At 39.5% G+C, this 22,724-nt stretch overlaps 1 protein-coding gene across 4 annotated transcripts in view; it reads right to left on the bottom strand.

Annotated features, from left to right (window-relative positions):
* Positions 1-415: 415 nt before the first annotated feature.
* The window catches only part of fnbp1l (formin binding protein 1-like), a 67,567-nt gene continuing 45,258 nt past the window's right edge, over positions 416-22,724 (bottom strand). The window contains exons 5-17 of one of the 4 annotated variants that reach the window (XM_022197929.2): positions 21,989-22,051; positions 20,830-20,934; positions 19,943-20,071; positions 18,603-18,749; positions 18,237-18,464; positions 16,243-16,416; positions 14,220-14,234; positions 12,336-12,445; positions 11,872-12,004; positions 11,624-11,718; positions 10,707-10,882; positions 10,283-10,320; positions 8,536-9,578 (exon numbers count right to left, since the gene is read on the bottom strand). In XM_022197929.2, coding sequence (XP_022053621.2) covers positions 9,438-9,578; positions 10,283-10,320; positions 10,707-10,882; positions 11,624-11,718; positions 11,872-12,004; positions 12,336-12,445; positions 14,220-14,234; positions 16,243-16,416; positions 18,237-18,464; positions 18,603-18,749; positions 19,943-20,071; positions 20,830-20,934; positions 21,989-22,051 — 1,554 coding nt within the window. In that variant the 3' untranslated portion in view covers positions 8,536-9,437. Of the gene's footprint in view, positions 6,952-8,535; positions 9,579-10,282; positions 10,321-10,706; positions 10,883-11,623; positions 11,719-11,871; positions 12,005-12,335; positions 12,446-14,219; positions 14,235-16,242; positions 16,417-18,236; positions 18,465-18,602; positions 18,750-19,942; positions 20,072-20,829; positions 20,935-21,988; positions 22,052-22,724 lie in introns of those variants that run through there. The other 3 variants (XM_022197928.2, XM_022197927.2, XM_051947451.1) reach the window with 3 other exon arrangements.

Genomic DNA, 22,724 nt, shown 5'->3' with positions numbered 1-22,724 from the left:
CAATGAATCAGGGTAATTAAGATGCTTTAGCACAGTTTGGACTATTTGGAATGGTATGGAACCTTGGACTTTCCCACAGACTGTGACAGATTGCAATGGTCATTTTGGACATACCACTGTTTTTTCAAATGTAAATTGAAGCTGAGAAATAATTTTTTTCCACAATGATGGCTCTTGTACATGGTCTTCATATCTTTTGGGAGACACCTGTGTCATTTCCAATAAAAAAAAACAACTTGCTGGTTGAATAAAAGTAACTTTAAGTCAAAATGTGCTACTGGTATGACTGTAATAAACTTCTGTTAGATGTTTTCTTAGAAGCTGAGGTGTTCATTTCAAATAAATTCTTGTCTCAGAAGTCATTTCTGAATATGAACTCATCACCTTTCTGCTTCCTGCAACTTTAAGACACAAATTCACTTTTTCATTGCTGCTTATTTTATTAGAACAATACTTTGAAAGAAGAAAAAAAAAGCATTTTGTTCACAAAGTGTCGGACAACATTCAAAGTAAAAAGATGTGCACAACAATATGGAGAAAGAAGTACTGCCATTGGTTACAATATGGTAAAAACACAGATTTACATGTTAATATCCTGCAAACACACCTGGTACCTGCTTGGTTTGTTTTGTTTTTTTCTGAGAAAAAAAAAGATGAAATATGTTTACATGGTTGTTGGGTTCAAAGTTTCCACAGGACACGCATGATTATGAGTTTTTTATTTTTAAAAGAAGAAGAATGTGGAGAACACGTCTGGTTTTTGCTGGGCGGTAAACAGCACCACGCTTCAGTAAAACACTGTACAAGAACTCACTGCAGGTTTGATCATATTTACTGCTGCATCTCAAAGCTCATTCACAACTTTGTAGTTTTGCACAGCGGCCATTATATTATGCACAGTTAATATGGAGATTAGTGATGTAATGAAAGCCTTTTGGTGGATTTTTCTCACACTTGAGGTAAAAATGCCCTGCATAAATGTTCAAATAGGATGAGAAATCTTAATTTCATGCCACTGTCAGAGGTTGATCACCTCCACAACATGAATGAATCCTGTCTGAGTGCACATTTCAGATTAAAACAATAAGCAGAGTATTAGTGCTCAAACTATTGCCAACTTCATCAAGCAAAAAGGCCAAACATTCAATTGTTCCAACTTCTCAAATAAACAAAGTTTTATGTTTTTAACTACATCACTGAAAGTTGAACATCTTTGGGTTTTGTATGTTTTGTTGTTCAAAACCAGTATCTGGAAGACAAACTTTTAAAATATCTGTAAAGTCATAAAATATCTAATCAGTAATGCCAATCTAGTAGCAGCAGTCCTAAATGCTTTAAAATAGAAATGGTTGGACTGTGGTACCACTAGAACTAAATAATCTAATGCCTTGTTTCCACACAGTTTTGTTTAGTGTTCATATATTATTCAGAAATAGAAAAAATACAGACAAGTCAACTTTGCATTCAACCTAACGGAATGCATTTCAGTATAGATGAATGGAGCTACGCTAACTGTAGCAGTTTTTACCACCTTGTTTTACCATAAATGCACATGAAGCATTTCTGTGGCAAGTCAGCTGGTCGGTCTGTGGGTGTGAAACCAGTTTTATTAAATATTTTCTTAGAAAAATCTGTACGCCACACAGCTAGCACATGTTAAACTAGCTTAACTACAATTCTTCATCTCCAAAATCCAGATATTTTACAACTTTTGAACATACTCAAGACAAATTCTGGACCATCAAGTTGAATAAATACATCAGAGATCATGGAGCTTGCCATTAGAATGATTAGACTTCCAGCTGACTTGCATCTGGATAGATCAACGGGGAAATGAGGCGTTAATCTGATATTGCAGCTTCCAGAAGGTGGTCAGAAAACACGTCGTTTTAGTTCAGTACAGGAATCACAAGAAGTCCAACTGTAGCTCCTTGTTTGGAAAACTGTAGCATCATATACTGTACACTATCGTTCAAAAGTTTGAGGTCATCCAGACAATTTCATGTTTTCCATGAAAACTCACACTTTTATTCATGTGCCAACATAATTGCACAAGGGTTTTCTAATCATCAGTTAGCCTTTCAGCACCATTAGCTAACACAATGCAGCATTAGAACACAGGAGTGATGGTTGCTGGAAATGTTCCTCTGTACCCCTATGGAGATATTCCATTAAAAATCAGCCGTTTCCAGCTAGAATAGTCATTTACTACATTAACAATGTCTAGACTGGATTTGTGATTAATGTTATCTTCATTTTAAAAAATGCTTTTCTTTCAAAACTAAGGACATTTCTAAGTGACCCCAAACTTTTGAACGTTAGTGTATGTACAAAAACAAAAAAACAAAAAGCATTGATGGTTTTATATGCTTGTTTAAAAGGCATCATCATTTAAATACATAAAGTGGCTGCAGAAACTGATAGGCTACTTTCATTTGTGCCATTTTGCATCCCCAAGCAAATGAAGCCTAATAACTCAGCAAAGAGGGAATCTCATAAGAACAGCTTCAGGATGTCCTGGGAAATATTTGCTGATAGCATTATTATGTCTATACACTAAGAAGAAGTCATTTTGTTGAACTCATCATGAAGACTGGAAACAGATTTAATCTAAAACACCTAGTTCTTCTTTAACTCTTGCCGACCGCTAAAATAGTCACAGATGGAAGCTGTAACACGAGGAGGAGAAAAGTTCAAGTAACAACATTTACAGCATCATTCTGCACATTTCACAGCTTCATCGAAGAAACACCGATTACAACTAAAGCGTGGCCACCTGCTGTTAGATTAGTTTGATATGAGAACTTGTTAGTGGCTTTTTAAAATTATTATTATTAAATAGTCTAGCTGTGTGATTTTGTTTGTTAGTCTACAAAAACAGCTACAGTGAGCGGTTCAAAAACAATCACCAGAGATGAATGAATCCAAAGAATCTAGAAAATCATGCAAAAAAAAGTCGCTCATCAAGACCTTAGAAAAGAGTAGAAAAGCATCAAGAAGCGAAATGACTGGTTGAGTTTCTCGCTACGACACAGTGGTCATTTGGAAAGTTCAGATGTCTCAGCAGACACCACAAACCTTAATTCACTCGTTCATCCATTCACTCTTTCATTTAATCAGATTCAAATCAGGGCAAAGTGCATCGGTTCAATTCAAATCTTCTTGTCTCTCATGACGAGGGTCAATCAAACAAACCTAAAAACAATCACCATGGAAACACATTCAGCATGACACAACGGATGTTAATATGTACAAATCATTCAATGGTAAAAACTACTAACGCCACGCATGTAGCAAGCAAGCGCGTGCACACATTTATATGGTTACGGAAAATCAAACATGCCAAACTGATATGTGAAGTTTTGGCACGTCTGGGTTTCTATACCTGTGTGCACATGATGCAGATACGTGCGTGCGTGTCGTCACATTCACAAATATAACTGATAACACAGAAAAACTTTTCATGGAGACGCAGCTGAGAGTCCCCCAATGGAGGCAGGGGGTGAGCTCAGGTGGCTGATGGGAGATGTAGTCAGGTGGAAGAGCACACACACCAAGATATGAGTGGAAATAAAAACCCTCCACAGGAAAACGACGTGGAGTTTTAAGGCAGAGTCTTAACTGCAACGAGAACAAAGCTTCCTCTTTGTAGTTTGGCGTTTTTAAAAGTGGTCCAGTCCGGATGGAGCTGAGCTGTGGTCGGGTGAGGGAAGGACGCCATCTGCTGGTCGACTGCTGGGATCACAACCCAGGAAGAAAAGGAAAGAAAGAGAGGAGGAGGAGGAGGAGGGGTCCTGTATTCACCTGATAGTCCTGCTATCTGAGCAGCTCTGAGAGACGAACATGAATAAATCACACCCATGCTGGAACTTCATTAGAACGACACGACATTCAACACAACACAGCCGGAGTTGCGCACACACTTGTGAAGTCACGGATGACAGACCCGATCATGTTTGGGAGACGTTTATGACAAGTTAAGAACATGCGACTGTGTGAGGATGGAGGCAGGCATGAGGAGCAGAGTGGCGCAGGCAGGCAGACATCACCAACAGAGCACAGAGAAGGACAGGAGTGAGTGGATAATGTTAGTGGCAGCAAACACTGAGAGGACCTGACCCTGAGACATGATTAACCCTGATGCTCAGTTTAAAGTCTGCTGGTTTTCTCTCATGTGGAGCTGAAGCAGAAGTCTGAGGGGAAGAATCTGTGTTTAAATAAATTAGGTGTTGTGATGTTTAAATAACTGATGCAGACATAGTGAAAAATATGCATTCATGAGTTGAGATTATGTCACTAAAAGACAGCTCCAAGATGTAAATGGATATCCTTACTTGTAGTTATTAGAGCTTTCAGTCATAAAATAATAAATTCACACCTCATCAGAGGGAAAAGCCTGTTGCTACAACCTCTGACGACATGTATGCTGCAGCAGGTTTAGAATACGGTGTGGTTTTTCTGCCCTGATGTGATGGAACTTGCCCTGAACAAGCCTGTCAACGATGTGGAGCTATCACAGAAGGCCTTAAAGTCAGGAAAGTGGCAAGTTGCAGCTTCTTTGTATTGCATATCTTCCAGGCCAGCAGCAGAGAGAAGAAGATTGTGTTTCTGAATGAACACAGGATCTACCTTTGTTCTGCTGCTGCTCATGTTTGACTTTTGCTGCTTGAAGCTGGACACAAGTGTGTGATTCTGATAAAACCTGCTGGCTATAAACGAAGCTGAGTTATTAGGTACAGCTAGATAAAGTAAAGCTACGTTCACATTTCATGATGAAGTGGCATCGACTGTAACGGAAGCTGGACGTGATGTCAGACACTGACTATTGACTACTGCGATTCATACAGTAGCAGCTTCTCAACCACTAGACAGACACACCTGACTTTAAATGTAACTATAGTTTACTAAGTGAACATCGTGCTCTATTCAGAAGTCGTGGCAGTAGTGATTGAGATCATAAACTTATTATGTTAACTGATGTAATAAATCAAGTACTTTAACCCTCCTGTTATCCTCATTTACGGGCACCAAAAAATAATGTTTCCTTGTCTGAAAAAAAACCCCAAAAGTTCAGCAAAAAAAAAATTCCCCAAATTTGTGAAAATTTCCAAAACCTTCCAGAAGAAAATTCCAATAATTCCTTAAAAGTTTTACTTAAAAAAAAAAAATCACCCAAATTTTCAAGAACAGTCATGTAAATATTTTTAAATGAGTAAAAATCTTCCAAAAAAAAATCCTAAAAATATCTAAAGTGATTACATAAATATCAGTAAAATTTCTAATATTTTCTTGAAGAACATTCAGAAAAAAAAATCAACCAAAATTCAGTGAAATTTGCTAGATTTTGGTTGATTTTTCTGTGAGTGTCCTTAAAGAAACATTTTTAACATTTCTTTTTTTCCCCACCAAAAAATGTTCAAAGATTTCCCAAAAATGTGGACATCAGAAGTTTCACTAGGAAAACATTGATTTTTTTCATCATTTTCAAACTTTAAACCGGGTCGGTGTTGACCCACAGGACGACACGAGGGTTAATGGACTTCTATACAATCTTGTCTTTCTGCAACCAGAGAGGAGTCGCCCCCTGCTGGCTGTTAGTTTAAGGTGTTTAAACCTTCATCCTCAATCTGCAACAAAAAAGATGAGGAAGTTTAAAATGTGTTGCACATTTCTGGAGAAGCCAAACTGAAGGGAACTTCTTGTGAAGTAATCCTGGACGTGCACCCTAGCAGCTGTCAGGTGAAACGTGCGCATTAATAACAGTTTAGGACGTCAGCAGTGTTTTTACATGGTGCAAACAAGAACCACCAATACAGGAAAAGCAGAAAATTGAACATTAAAGCATGTAATGTTAACGTAGCTTAACACAATGCAATAAACCCCACCTGCATGTTGAGTTTTTACTGAAACTGTTCAGGAATATTTTGAAGCATGTAGTTTGTGGTGTTTGTTGTTGAACTGTCTGAGATAAACCATAAATGACATCAACTCTTCTCTAGCAGTTTCAACAAAAATTGAAAAGATCAACCTTAATCCAGGTTGTTGTTACAGCAGGACTGTTCCTTTGACTGTGTTTTAGCTTCTGTACCTAAAACTAAGTTATGTTGTTGAGCTGAAGCTGCTGCAGTTGTCACTCTCCGAACTGAAAGGTCTTTTCTTCTTCTGCTGCTGACTTTTAGCACAAACTGTCCCACAGTTCAGGGTTGGACTTCTCTGAATACAAATCAGGATCCTACTCGAGAATATTAACCCTCTGAAGCCCAAAACCTGCTGGGAGGTTTGAAAGGAAGGTTATCGTAAAAAAATAAAATAAAACAAAAAAGTAGCAGGTTGGACTTTTAACTTTTCAGCAAGCCTTGAAGCAATCATGTATGATGCATTTTTGTCAGGAAAATTTAAATTTGTGATATTTTACCTTTTTCTTCTACGCATCATTTAAAAAAAAATCTCAGAAAACAAACAGCTGGCACCCGATTCTGTAAAAAAACAAAAACTCTGCATGTCAGCTGTGACAGAGTCCCATGACAAAAATAAAATGACCATTCAGCTGAACTGCAGGCTGTGTTTTAACAGAGCAGTGAAGAGACAAGTACCGAAACTAATTTAAAAAAAAAAAATAGAAGTAGTAAAAGGTCATGTAAAAACACCCAGGACCTGCTTGGGGTTCAGAGGGTTCAGGACATTAATGTCTGCTTAAAGCTTGGTGATCATCTTCTCCTGTCACCTCTCCTTTCTTTCCTCTCGTAGCCCAGAATGCTTTGCTGCTTATGGATGTGTGAGCATGCAGACATGCAAACCTCCCTCACAGCTCGCTTCATCTCTTTCCTTCTCTACCTTTCCCCCCGCTCTCTCTCTCTTTCTTGGTCACCCCCACCACCAAATAATCAGCAATCAGCGTGAGCCCTCCACCAGCCAATCAAATCGCCCGGCCACTCTGCAGCCCTCAGGAACCTGCAGTCACATAAAGGAGAGAGACGGTTACTACTAAAACACAGCAACACACTCCAGCTGCAGCCGTCCACACACACATCCACACCACAGAAGAGGTCTTTGGAGTAAAGTTCAGGGTGGGGCAGATTCACTTTCTGTTTGATTAACTGAGTGCAAGTGGAAGAAAACAGATCTAGGATATGAAAGGTTAAACCTCCGTATGATTCAGGTTCACTGTCAGGATCATCCTCTCTCTATTTTATTTTATCTGGATCACATATAATGAAGAAGACTGGGCACCTGTGGTCAAACTACATACCAGCTATTCACCACTGGGCCCAGTATAGAAGCTACTTAATCATTTCTTCTATCCTAAATGTTGCTTCGAGTCGGTGTGGAAATAGCTCAGCAGGTTTGGAGAAAGGTTTTGCCCTTTTTTGTGCTGTAATGTGGTAACATTTTGGACACTTGGCAGCCTTTCCCTTTAAAACTTGAAAGCTAATAACACAATAACCTGTCTGTTCTCTGCGTACACTCACTCAGTGTTTGGCTCATCAAAGTACGACACCTTCATCTGTTCTACATGCTGCTGCCTGCAATAATAAGCCTTCAAACATGACTACATTCAGCTGGCACACTTACTAAAAAATACCTGCAGTGCAGCTTTTTTATTACCATGGATGCCAATGGAAATTAACGGTCAGAACTGCTGAAAATCAGTGACTCAGAGTCAGTTTGACTGAAGTAAATGTATAATGATGAGAATAATCCAAACTATTTTGACTGAGTGCTTCCAACCTTTCAGTGTCAATGTAAGAATTTCTTTCTTTAAGAATGAAGCTGGTGATAATCTCCAGCTTCTTCCTGCCAGCAAATCCCACAAAAACAACCAATGAACTGATTGTACAAATAAAAAAAATCATATCCCTAATTCCTTCATGTCGAAGAGCTCCATAATTATTAAAAACAAATTAAAAGGCCATATTGTTGCATCATCTACAGTTCTGTTTGAGTAAGTTCTGCATATACAGTCCAGCTCTCACTGAAATGAAACATTTTCTGCTCAGATGTATTCATCTGGAGTGGGGATTAGTCCCTAACAATTACAGTTTCCCTTCTTTTCAAGAAATGTTTACTGCAAACTAAATAATGCAGCTGCTTTAGAAAATTTTAAGCCTTAAAAAAGTTACTACATACTTGTGATGTTTTTAATGGGGGAATTCAGCAATGTTAGACATGAGGGTCAAATTATTCATCACGGTTTTGCTCATGTCATCAGTTTGGGTTTAGAGACTATTTATTTCTGATGGAGTGAGAAACACAAACAAAGTGTGGAGTTTAAAATATGTATTAGTGACTAAAGATGTATCTTAGCTTCTGTAGCTTTGATTTCTGTTTTAATATTCTGTTCTTTACAAGTCTGTCAACTATTTGGAAGTACTGGAGTGCCCCTTTAATCCACAGATGTAAAAAGTCTCCAAAACTAGTGAGCCTCTACTTCATGAACTAACAGAACTTTCTCTTAGCTACATCTTTAAGGTTTGTAAACCAATGGACTTGTTGGTTTTTGTGGAAGTTGTTGACAGCGATGAATAATAATAATACTACCAATAATGCCAACTTTATCCGTCAGGTTTCCAGTGCAGTTTATGAAAAACACAATATCACAACAACCACATGAGCCCAAGTGCAATGTAAAAATGGTACTTTCTACACTTGGATTCTGTAAGAAAACTGCAATTTTTCTCCTGATGCTTTCCAGTGACAGTGGATAGCATTACTGCAAACAGACCCAAACAAAACTCAGATGTGATGGCACAGACAACAGAATAAAATGTACACACACACACACACACACACACACACACACACACACACACACACACACACACACACACACACACACACACACACACACACACACACACACACACACACACACACACACACACACACACACACACACACACACACACACACACCAATCAGACAGAGACAAATGAAATCATCATCGTATTTCACTTCAAATTATGTCGACACATTCAGAAAAAGAGAGTTTAAAATCAGGGAGTTTAAACATCTCCACTTACAAAAGGAAACATAAAAATAATTAAAAGAATGGGTCAAATAAAAATAAGTTGGTTCTAATATATTACAAATTCATCTTGAATGCTTTGATCGATAAGAAGTGTGTAGCTTTAGCATGGGGCTAAAAACAGCAGTGAACACACACACTCATATATAATATACTAATCACTCAAACAGGTTTTTCCTATTTGTCCTGGTGCTCAGACACTCACCTGTGAAACGTCAGTCCCACAGATATGACACAAATGATTACAGGGTTAGAGGAATAAACAGACAGAAGGATAAAGAGATGGGATGGAAACCAGAACAGAGAAACTGACGACAGATGTCCATGCAGATGTTCTGATGCTGTCTTTTTCCTTTTGTGGTGTTACGTTGAGAGGAAATGGAGAAAATGACAGACAAAGGACAGTGCGGCTTCAGATGTAGGTCACAGCACCTTTGCTGTTCTTCTCCAGGGTGATTTCTACGTAGGAGGTGGGAACGTAGCCCTCCTCCCCGCTCTGCTTTCTCGCTCGCGTCCAGCCGTCGCCTTTATCCTCCTCGATGATGTACAGCACCTGAAAACAGGAAGGCAAGAGATCGTTTAATTAGTGAAATTGATCTGTGGACGAACAGGGATGAGCGCTTTGACACTGATCAAGGCAGAGATGTTATTATGAAGATGCTTAGAGGGCACGTTAATATATTTTCTAACAAGCACAAGGCACTACTGAGGCAGACGCTGTGTGTTTGAGTCTGCAGTTATTTTGTAATAAATACAAAACAGATGACATTTTGACCTTATGATGGTGTGAAACTAAAGCTCAGAGGATCTGTGTAGGTTTATTTTTAACTAAAAATTAAACATGTCCTATCCTGTTGGTGGCACTATAGTAATATCAGGGCATCACCACAGTCATCCTTTTCTGAATAAGAACAGAAAATTTCCAGCTGATTCTAGAAATTATTTTGAGACATTTAAATTTTTTTTACACTAGTGTGGCTGCTTGCACATTACGTGATGAGAATAAAGCAGCAATGTAAAGATTTCTTTTCAATTAAACATGATTTTAAGTGGGCAGAAATTTTGGAAAATGCTAAAAAGATAAAATTTTAAATGTTCGCAGCATCTATGAGCGCACAGCCAACAAAAACTAAGCTCACTTCTATTATTAGTTCATAGATTATTCATTGACTTTTTGTTTATTAAGATTTTAAAATCAGACTTTCAAATAAAATCTAAAAATGATTAATGAAACTAAGAGTTAAAGATGAGCTTTACCTCGTCTTCCGCCATCACCAGTGTCCCTTCGTTCTGACCTACAAGTCAAACAGAAACAATTTAACCACATCAAGGCTGATTTTTCAGAGTTTATCAGGAAAATCCAACATGCTGGTGAGGTATGGGATGAAAACTAGCATGTCTTTTTGGCTGGGCATATCGAAGATCCCCAGCTTACATCCACCACCATTTTTTCATATTAGTCTCTAGCTAATGGACTCTGCTGTTGCACAAGAAACAATCACAGTCCTGCTCATCTGGTAGCCAGCAAGCCACACGGCAAAAACCAAGCTTTACTTAAGTTAAATACTCTCATTCTGACCCAAATATTTGATATTTAACCATCAAGTTTTCCACCTAATATGTGTTCAATGAGTCATTTATAACCATTTCTGCTTGAACCTTTCTCACAGGTTGTTCTTACCGTCAAACGAGTACAGCGCTTTGCAGTGTCCGATGACAGGCAGCGGGTCGTCATCGTCAAATTCATCGTCAAACTCGTGAGGGTCGGGGTTGGGTGGTCCGGGCTTTGCAGGAGTGGAGCGGTGGTGAGGCGTGTGATGCTCCTGACTAGTGTCGTCTGTGTAACTGCCCTCAGGACTGATGGGAAACAGACATGAGACTAGGACTTTCCAGATCAATTCATGAAGCTTAAGACTAAACTTTTGCAAAATTAATAGTTTTGTTTTTAGCAGTTTGATTTTCAATCAAGCACTATATTTTTGTACTGCTATATAAAAATGCAACAGCTAAATAAGGAATATATTCAAGCAAAATAATTTTATACTAATCAAATGCTTTAGTCGTACATAATTGACCCAAATGAGATTTTTCTTGAATGAAAAATCTTCTTGTTAAATTGCTTTCAATGAAGCCAATCCACTCATGTTCTTGATAAATCTACAGCTGTACAACAGATTCAGTGCAGATATTTTTTAATATTAGGTCTACTGACATCAGTTCAAGTAGATGAAGAAATGTAAACTAAATCTCATTTTCCACACCGATGGCACTTTTAAGGTATTTTTTAAGAACTGTTGCAGCTTTAATTTTGCAAAAACGAATATTTCAACCTCCACGTCTGTCGCATGCAAACTTAACGGATTGTTTTCAGTGGCCTTTCACGTTCCATCTGTGAGCCTCACTCTGACCTTTATATACCTCTATGAAAGTTGAGATTCTAGAAATGTATGACCAAGTTACAGAATGCCTCTATAATATGATTACTGCAGCGTTCGCAGATATATTATCCATTACTACCTCATGTTCAGACATAGCAGTGAAGCTCCTTCTCCTGTGTTTAATGTCTGTGTGTTTAGGATTTGATGAAGCTCTTTTTACCTCTCTCTGCCTTGAGGAGTGTGATGGTGGTTGTCGGCGCTGTGTCTTCTGTCTCCTCTGGAGCCCTGCTTTCCCTCCACCTCAGATAACCAAGTCTGTCAACAGAGACAAAGAGATTTAATTGGTATATTTTAAATGACACCATCATCTATACACTCAGGAGTTGTCACCTAAAACAGTGACTCAAAGCTGTTTGCATCAACAGGAATAAAACTGACTGTAACCTGCCTGACCTCTCCTGTCTTTACCTCATTTTTGTGGATTTCAGAACGTAGTTTCTCCATGTTACAAATGGTCTCGGATATTTTAGGCTGCAGGCTGTTGGGGTCTCCCATCTGAGGATTCTTCTCGTACACATCCTTCATCTTGTTCAGGGCATCTCTGACAGAAACACACAAACATTCACTAGAGCTGATGGAGCAGAGTAATGCTATAGAACTGTGCTACTGTTGTTGGAAGTCTGCCTCACTCATCCCAGCTGTCAGTGTGATGTTAGAATGCAGCGGCCCTGAATGACTGTCAAACATCCTACATGGATATTTCTAATAGTGATTTGAGGCTATTGAATCAAGACTGGTGCTTAGATCAAGTTAAAGAAACAAACTGAAAGAACAACCCATTTTTAATTATCTTAATGAACTAGACTGATTTCTTTTTCTGAATATGTGTCCATGCTTTGAACTGGAGAAGGACTGATTGCTAAGTGTCTTACCTCTGATCCATCTCTTTCTGGAGCTCTTTGCCGAGTTCATCAATCCTCTGCTGCAGCCGTTTCCTCCTTTGCTCTGGAGGTAAGTGGCTGAAATCCTCCAGAGAAGGCGCCTGGTGAAGAGAAACAGCAATTAACTCTGTTGTAGATTTAACTAGATTTATGTGAACTCAAGTCAGTGAAGTCACAGAATGATGCCTGGAAAGCACAGCTGTTTGCAGGTCTGGATGCTGCCGATTGATCTGGCTCGTGCAGGTTCAAAATTGTTGGCTGAAAATAAGAAGCTTGAACCTGCATGTAGCTCAGACTCATATGACAGAACAGCCCGATCTCACGAGGATTCGTGAAACTGTCACGTAAGTTTTAGTTTCGGTTTCGTGCGCACCAACACGATTTCGTCATGTTTTTCGTGCCGCTCACCACGAAATGCGCACCAATGTATTTTAAACGGCGGACTTTTCGTGCCACTCAGAACGTATTTCAAAAGAATGTGTATATTATATTTTTAATGTAAAAGCGTGGCAAATCCAACGCTATATTTTGCATGACATCGTCCCTAAACATAACCCTAACCATAACCTAACCATAAGCCGGTGGTACACTTACCAATTTGCATAGGAATTTAAAGAATGTCCGGCGGCCGGCGGCCGCAAACGCGATCACACAAGCAGTATACGCCGATGGACAGCTTAGATCGTCATGAATCCGCCGGTATAAACCACTTTCAGATGTGATTACCACAGCGAAAAACATTTCGTGGTGAGCGGCACGAAAAACATGACGAAATCGTGTTGGTGCGCACGAAACCGAAACTAAAACTTACGTGACAGTTTCACGAATCCCCGTGAGACCGGGTTGGACAGAAGAGTGTGTTAAAGGCAGACAAAGCCACATTTTCATTAGGATGGTTTTAAATGTTAACATTTCACATAATAAAACTGACTAAACACTCTAAGAATGACCTTGGAACCAATCTCACCACAGCTGTCTACAAGCAGCTGTTCTGGAGTGTCTGATGCCGTCCTATGAACATATGAGCTCAGAATAAAACTATTCAGCTGACGTGGAATTTTAGAGGCTCAAATTCCTAGTTTTTCTAAGTCTTTGAAGGATTTGACACTAAAAGTTCACTGAGGTCCTTGAAGCAGCTGTTGTGGTGGTGTTTTACCAATTCCAAGACAAAAAATATTTAAAAATATAACTAAGACTAAATAATAATTACCTTTTAATCACAACAATACAGACTCCCTGGACACTTCATTAGGTACATCAGTAAAATCTAATGCTGTTATTAAGCTTCTACCTTTTTTTTTAGCTTGAGTCTATGTAGTCAAAAGGTGATAATAAATAACTACTTGTTACATTTAAAAATGCTACTAATATTTTCCTCCCTGAGGCAAATGGGGTGAACAAAATAATAGCAACACTTTTAAATGTGATGCAGTCAAGTACACCACTAACCGCCTACAACCTCAATAGTAAACAAAATAGAATCCTCATTGCAGAAGTGTCATTAAAGTAGAATTTATAGCACAGCTGCTGCCTTGGACTGTATTAGAGTTCAGAGGTGTACCTAATAAAGTGGTTGTTGAGTGTATATACACCTTCTCAGACAGTAGCAGACAAAAACAGGTAGTGACATGCTACTCTAACACCTGTTCCTCTAAAACTGGGGAACTCAGTAACATATTCACATGTACTGCATATTTGTCAGACAGCAAAAACAATCTATTCTACCTGGAAAAAGGGCAGTAGCTAACTTCACTATTACTACAGGCTTTGCATTGGACAGTAAGGGAAGTCTTACAGGGTGAGGAGACATGCATTAGCACCTACGTTGTTGGGTCTTCCTATGACTACTCTGCACACTCACACAGACTCACTTACCATCTTTACTGACCACTGAGGCATTAAGCATTACATTGTACGGCAAAAAAGGAAAAGAAAACAATTGGATGCTGGTTAGTCGTCAGTACAGTTGCTACAAAACCAGTGAAACTCACAGTTAGTGTGTGCTCCCAGTGAGGCCAGAAGATCAAATCTCATGACAAAATCAAAAGTGACTCATGATGTGTCAGGAAGCTACAATAAACATCTTCTAATAGTTCTTGTTTATCAAAGGCAGCGAGTTTGGTTTGTAATTTAAAGTTCCAGTTTGTAGGATTTAGTGGTATCGAGTAAACAGGTTGCAGACTGCATCCAAGCAAATACTCTTAGCCTCATCGTCCCTTTCCTAGTGTGCAGGACAACTACAGTGGCTGTTAGACAAGTGAAATAAACTCTGTAGTTCTGAGCTTCTGTAGAAACATGCAGCATGGTAGACCTATTCCATCCAGACATAAACAGCATATCCTAAGGTAACAAAAAACACAGAGATTCTTCTTAATCTGACACTAGGCCTTTAATGAACAGAAACTATTGAATATTTATATTCTTCCTCGTGTTCAAAGAGTCACTTCTGATTGTGTTTCCTGCTTTCATCAACACTGAGGGAGCTGTTTTAGCCAAGGGAGGGAATATTCCTACCTCTCTCTGGTCTAAAAATAAGAAACTTTCAACTAATACACTTTTCATTAAAATAAAACTTTGATTTTTTGCAGATTAATGAGAAAACATTCCTTCAGGAAATTCAGATTTGAAAAGAAAAACAGATCCGAGTTAGTAAATGAGTGGCAGAAATTAAAAGTGCATTCTCGCATTCCTACTATTATCTGTATATTGCTATATTACAAACCATGACTTTATGAGCTCATTTTTAAGGTATTGCATGCATGAATGAGCTGAACGAGCCGCACAGTTCATCTACCTGCTGCTGGCTTCATGCTATATTGCTCATGGACAGCTGGTGGCAGTAACGTGCAAACAAGCTGCACTGTGGCTGTAAAAGGCAGTGAAGCCACTTCAGGCCAGCAAACATGGAGGTCACTGTGGGTTATTTCTGCCCAATGATTTCTATACTTTCATATGAACTGTTCTGTCACAAAGAGACAAAAAATGCAAACAAATACCCAATACAATGCCCTGTTGCGCAAGGAGATGGATTCAAATTGTCAAAGTGATATTCGTTAGATTCTGGGAGCTCCAGAGGGCACTTTCAACAGACTTGCTGCACTATCAACTTACTGACTTTACACCTTTCTAAGTTGGATCATTTTCCAAAACCAGTGAGAAATATTTTAGCAGTCAGTCAGCTAGTTCCTCCGCCTGTTCTTCTGATGGGAGCTTGACAGAATCAGTAGATTACATGAGAAGCAGCCAGTCACAGATGGTGCAGACAGAACTGGTGGAAACCCAGTCAAAGCTCTGGCTTGGCACGACAAGTGTTATTGACAAGTTTGTGGTAAACTGTCTGAAAGCAGAAAGCTGTTTTACAGCTCAGTGACACTGTTAGCAGAGTCACACAGACACACTCCACTGCAGGCTCCCCCCCGACACACACAACAACACTGCAACCATAACGCCAAACAAACTCCAAATCCCTCTAACACCAACACACCATCAATCACCAAGGATCCTCCATCTTGTGATTGGAGCAAAATTCTGTTTCAGGAATGAAAGAAGAAAAAAAAAATCACACAAAAACTAAAGAAAAAGGGGCAGAAATAGGTAGAAATTAGTGGAAGAAACAATACTACAGGTTGTCTGCAAGTTTCCCAAGTCAAGTTGAAATGATGTTATGTATTAATCAAAACAGAACAATGAGAGCTGAAGTCTTTTTGACAAATGTTCTGTTTTAAATTTAAGTTTAAAACAGAACATTTTCTACACCTTTGGTTATTTAGGGTAAAAGTTAAAATCTGAAGATATGTGAAGTATTTAGGACCTGCAGACATTCTGTAGAAAATACAAAAACCAGAATCACAACAGGCTGTCTGAATCAAACACACTACAGCACTTCTTCCTGTCTCACCCCTCTCCTTAGGCCCCTCAAATTCTGGGGGATTCTGGGTACTGTAGTCTTTATCTCAGACAGATAGTGGCTCACTAGGTCGGAGCTGAACAGGGGTGGAGGAAAAAGGTGGGAGGTGGGCCGGGGACGGGAGGATGACGAAGAAGGTGGTGGAGGAGGAGAGGAGGAAGGGGACTGGTGGAGAGCAAGAGGACAGGACAAAGCCAGAGGTCAGGATGACATTATGTGTGGATTTGGGCTTTAAAATTCCAACTTGTGCGAGACGCACCTGTGATATTTGAGGGTATTAAACCATTAAAGCGGTCCATGTACACAAACACACACCCTATTCACCACTGGGGTTCCTGATACTATGAGGCAGCTGATGACGTCCACACAAACCAACAGCAGAAGGTTAATAATTGACCAACACCGTCTTTATGGAGAGGGTCAAGGTCCACGGAGTGTGTCGGAGGAAGGGATTGAGAGTGCCGTTTTTACAAACAGTGGAAAGGTGATAAGACCTTACAACTCAACATTAACGATATCTGCAAATGTGTACAAAGTGACTCCGTGAGAAAAACTGTGGGTTGAAATTATTATTATGTGATGTAACTGTTAGGGCTGGCCCGAATAGTGGTTTCTGGCCTCCGAATATTCGGGCCCTATAAAGACGAATATCCGGATATTCGTTCCGCCCCGTAATGTCCGGCCCCGGGGGGGGGGGGGCGCACGGCGGCGGAGTCGGCCCGAATATTCGGGTCCGTTCGTGGGGTTCGTGCGGCGGCGCGGCAGCGGCAACGGTCCGAATAGTCGGATCCGTTCATCTGGTCTCCCGGGTCCACATTTTGCCCTCATTTAGTCTTTAGTTAAACTGAAGAATTCCCAAATACCGGTCTTCATCTTGTCTTGCGTTTATGCAACGAAGTGAAGTGTGACGTCAGAGTCGGCAGCCACCCGGCCATTCGAGTGGTGTTTACAAACACGAATGGAGGAGCTGAAATGAGCCGAAAAACACGGCAGGATGAGCCGAAATGGGCCGAAGGCGCAGGGAAGAGACGAGCTCCGAATATTTTCGTCTGGGGGGAGGAGGGGGTGATCACATCGACATATGTGTATATGTTATAGACATATGTGTATATGTTTATGTGATCACAGGACGAGATGAGCCGATGTAGGCAGAAGGCGGAGGGAAGACAGTAACGCTGCATATTCCGCCTGGTGACATCCGACGGCGGGGGGTTGGGGCAAATATTCGGATACCAAATTAATATCCAGATAGTGCCGTAGCAAATGAATATTCGGATATTCGGGTCCAGCCCTAGTAACAGTACCACTAGCTACAGTAAGTTTGCAAAAGTGGGAGCACGAGTAGCATTTAAATTTACAAGGAACAGAGTACAGGAATTACTTTCAGCAATGTCATTTGAAAAATAAAATAAAGAGTAACTATTATTTCTACAGTGCATTCTACATTCCTTAGGAAATGACATTGCGTAAAAATGCATAATTTGCAAGAACATATGCAGAACACGGGTACTTCAGAGTCACATGAATGAATTTACAAGGACCCTCTGACTATCTTGCCTGTGTTGTTTTGTAAAGTGCATTATAAATAAAGTTGGATTGGATTGGATATCTTATGATAGCTTTCAAGCAGCAGTTATAACATTTTCAGTTAGTCCAGCTTAGTCTCATACCCTTTATCTAAAATCAATAATTACACCTGTTAAGAACATTGATTCCACATATTTTCAATGGAGTTTCACCTATTTAAATGTTTCTTCATGTGTTATTTTGCTGGTAACAGTGATGAAGTGATGACACTCCATTAAAAAAAACAATTTATTTTACACAGCTAGGGAAGGTATTGGATTGTGTGCATGTCTGAAGGGATGGAAGATATTTTAACTTGTATAATAAATATTTACAGGTCTAATATCGACGGTATGAAGTCACTGGTGAAGGTGATAATTATAGTTGATTAGTTTGAAATTACAATATGTGTGTTGTACCTTTGGTTTCTTCCCAAACAACCACAACTTGTTCTTGGTTTTGCTCGTAGCGTGTTTCGGGTCTGGTCGTGACCCCGGGGCTCCATCTCTGTCTCTGTCTCCTTTGGGTGTGTTGCTGATGGTCCCGTCTGAACCTGTTCTGCTTAAATTCTGGCTGAAGTCCTCGAAGGGGAAATCGCCCGGAGGGTCAAAGCCTGACTTAAAAGACTCCACGACTATGGCTGAATCCTTGGAAGAGGAGATAAGGGAAGAATAACAATACACTTAGCCTTTGTCACATTGCCTAGTATCAGTTTACTTGGTCCAGACAGTTTTGTTAATGTGCTTAAAATGACCATGTTCTCTTTTCGTCCTTCCAATACATACCCTTCGCTCATCTACAGCTTTGGCGGCAGAAACCATTCCTTCTAGACATTTGGAGACAATGGGAATGACTCTCCGCTCTGCCTCAGCGAAGCTTCGATATGTCTCTCCGAGCTTCACCGTCCGACGCTCATCCATGCCCTGCAGGTTCTGTAACACAGAGCAGAAGAAATATTAATACCAAGCCAAACACTGCAGCGCTCATACAGACACTTAGCCTTTTGGTAAACCACTTGTCAGAGTTTGCAGATCCTTTCCCTTGACAGCACCAACACTCAATCAGAAGATCAGACAGTGATGGTTTACATGAGACCAGCCACTCAGTTTAACATCTGATGGGGCACTTAGCTGGGCACACACTGTCTAGAAATGATCCTGAATTAAGTGAGGCCCAAAGTAAATGAACACAAGTGCATTGCTGGCATGCTACTTTAAACATGAGAGATCCAGTATTATGAGCCTTCAACTCATTTCTATAAATACTGGGGGTATTTTAAATATATCCTTGGCATTGGATTTGCCAAAAGTTTGACTATGAGAATCCATCTTTCCTTATAGTACAGATTCATTTCTGTTCTAAAGCAGATCGCTGCAAAAGCTATTTATATTAAAACTGCATCATGCAAGTACTACCTAGGCCTGGGTTATTGAACGTTAGTGATATGTACGATCAAATAGACACTTCAGTAATGCAGTAAGAAAATTGTTCAATGGAACATTATGAATGCATGTAATGTCTGCTTCTCCCTCCCTGGCTCATAAATAGTTTATCATAGCTCTTGATACTGGAGAATGCTAAAAATGGGTTTGATATTGACTTAAATGGAACATTTCATTATGCTGTGACAATAAATAAAGAATAATACAGATGTCCTATACTGCATCTTTTCCTCAAGGAACAGCTGTAGCGGCGAGATATTTCACAGTCAGATGTGTTTAAGTTGTCTAATAAAAAAGATTTTTCCTTCATATTCAGTGGTTGCTACTTTAGTTTCGGCACCACTTATGCATCCATAAATGAATTGCTAAAGCTCTAAAGTCTTTTTTGATTTTAATTATTTGTGCACCAAGTAGCACCACTAGCTTGAGGTGTGAAGTTGAAAATTTGAAAACTTTGAAAGTCAGCAGAGCTAGAATTTAGTGGTTTTCAGCAGTGGAGGGATCCTTGTAATTCTATCACTTCAAAAAGAGGTGAAACAGTCGGCTATGGGTGCTTTTGAAACTCAGGAAAACACCTGAAGCCTGTTTCAATGTCTACTATTCCAAGACAAGAATAGTGTCGCATAGAGTTAAGTATTTATTCAACTTTGTTTCCTTGAAGATAATTAATATTTATAAAATACCTTGAAGATGTGTGGTATGGCGTTGTTGAAATGTTTCCACTGCTCTCCGTTGAAGTTCTGTAGCTGAGCTGCATACTCGTTCTTACTCTCATCAGCCATGTGAGTGCGCATGTAGTACTGGGATTTGGCCTGAATAATTACACACATACAAACATTATATCACCAGTGGTTGATACCTCAACAACCAGCAGTCTGCTCAGTGTAACCACACCAGAAAAAAAAAAAAACACACACACATAAAGGTAGATAGAACCATTCAGAAGCTTAAACAAATGAAAACGCTGCTGCAGCTAAAGAAGAATCTGCATTTCCTTTTAAAAGCTTTTTTAAATGCAGAGAAATTCTCTTTTAATGAGCACTCTTAAAAATATTACTGAAACCTGAAACAGCTTGTTTCAATATGAGCAAGAGGGTAAACATCTTTAATACATTTCTTGCTATTTTCAAAGTTATACGATGTTGGAAATTGTTATACATACTCCTCTAAAAACAAGGTTTACTGGGTTGTGACTTTAGTCCTACTTGGAACACTTTATTTTCCTTAACTAAACCCACCAAGTCTAATTATACAGTAAGTGTGGAGAAAAAGTAGCTAGAGTATGATTTCACAGGCATCAATTACACACTCCTAACTTAAACAGTGGGTATGAGATGAAGTTAATTGCTTTGTTGTTAAACTTTTTAATGCTAAATGTAAAATATGTGAAATGAGAAATCTGTGTAAGATTTTGCTCAACTATTTCTCTGTCCTTAGACTCCAGCCTACTGTACAGTAAAGTCAACAGCCAAGTATTTTTACTGATAATAAAAAAGGAGAAGCTGAGAATAATTTACCACAATGTCATACATAAAAATGAAATTTTCCGAGTAGTGGTGTTACTTCCTACCTTTTCCACCTCTGATTTGGTGGCATTGATGTCGTTATCTAACCGTTCATAGGTCAACTGGGATTTCTCTGCCTCTCTACATTCTCTCTCAAACTTCCTCTTGCTCTAAAATAAAGAAAAACAGAGCACAGTTTTAAATAGATCAAGAAACAAAAAAAAGATGTTACAGTTGTTTCATTGCACTGCTCTCCATTTCATATCTCAGTAAATAAAACTTAAAAATATGTGAATGAGAGGGAGATGAATCAGACAAAGATAGCTTACTTCCTGCCAGATCATCTGGGTTACATTAGCAGTGAAGGAAACTCAGTGAATAGCTGAGACATTACAGTCCAGTCACTAGGTAGTCACTATTAAAGTCACGCAGACCACACACTGAAACACTCTCCAGCTGATGTGTTGGAGTAACTCAGCTAATGGGATGCAGGCCAGAAACTGTGACTGGACATGTATTATTTATAAGTTTAAAAAGCAGCAATTAGCTTTGTAGCTCTTATGGAATCGGAGTGGTTAATTATACATCTTGTAGTGAACAGATTGTTATAAAATAACTCCGCTAATCCAATTAAATGACCTCAGAAGTGACCAAATGGAATCTGTGTCTCTCTGGAGCCTTTTGGGAGCCAGAAGGACGGTTGTCAAAGGCCAAATGTGGCACATGGGCCCTGCCTTGCTATGGGAGGGGTTGATCTTCACTGAGCTGTGTGTGTGTGTGCGTGTGTGTGTGCGTGCAAGAGAGAGAGAGAGGAAGGGGGCGAGAGAGAGAGAGAGTGTGTTTCCTGGTCTTGGCCCCTGTAGACTGGGAAGCTTACCAGGAGGAAGAAAAGGACACTGCTGTCTTTTCATGGTCAGAAACAAATGCTTTCTTATTATATTGCCTTTTAATTTGGCCATAAGAACACAGAGCTATCTTGAACAACTGTCTCTGCTACCAGAAATGACACATTTCTCTCCTGTCTAAATAATGCACATGTGAAATTCAGTGGTACATTGGATCCTCTTCTCCCTTCAGTTACCTCTCTTAGCATTCTTTTCATTCCTCATGCAAACAAGTATGAGATGAATGCAGCTGGCTGTCCCCAACACAGATTGTTTATACTAAACACTTAAATTTTTTCTCCTTCTCCCTCCTCCTTCTTCTCCCTCCCTCCTCACTTACATTGTCCATCTGTTTCCAGCAATGATCCAAATGCTGCTGAGCCTTCCTGCCCTCCTGTAGATGCTGCTCATGTATTCACACACACAGAAACAAGAGACATTTACACAGAAACACGGGGATATACATTTAAACATGAGCACATACACAAAATTACTGGTCTCACATGTACATACACAAATAATCCACTGGAAGGAAAAGAGCTGAGGCCACAGCCGCAGATTTACAAGAGTACAGTTAAAACGAGGTCATTCTTACCAAAGCCACTTATTGTTAAGTTTTGAAATCTTGATTAGAGTAGTACATTTTTGGCAGATACCACATTTTATACTAGTAGTTGGGAGAAGGATGTGTAATTTGACCACCCCAAAAAATTGAATTATGATGTCCTTTTTATCACGCAGAAATAATCAGGGGATGGAGTTTGCTCAGTTGTCATGGAGATGGATCTGTTGTTAGAAATATAGAAAAGTTACTGCTATAAGTGGACCTTGAGTTTTAAAATCAACTTTTAGATGTCATTGATTACTTTTAAGGGTGCGGATGACCTTTCTTTTTGACAGGTTTCTCATTACCGTATATGTCACTACACACTTTGAGACCTCCAGAGATTATTTAATGTGCCCCATGGGCTGAAGGCTAAAAGGAGCAAAGCTTTTGCAGTCGGGAACCCCAAGGCTCTGGAACAACAAGCCTGAAGAAATCAGGTTGGCTGAGTGAATGACATCTTTTAAATCTC

This window comes from Acanthochromis polyacanthus, chromosome 4 (assembly GCF_021347895.1).
Source record: "Acanthochromis polyacanthus isolate Apoly-LR-REF ecotype Palm Island chromosome 4, KAUST_Apoly_ChrSc, whole genome shotgun sequence".
NCBI lineage: Eukaryota > Metazoa > Chordata > Actinopteri > Pomacentridae > Acanthochromis > Acanthochromis polyacanthus.
Note: the sequence above shows the minus strand (reverse complement) of the source record. Positions and strands in the feature narration are given on the sequence as shown.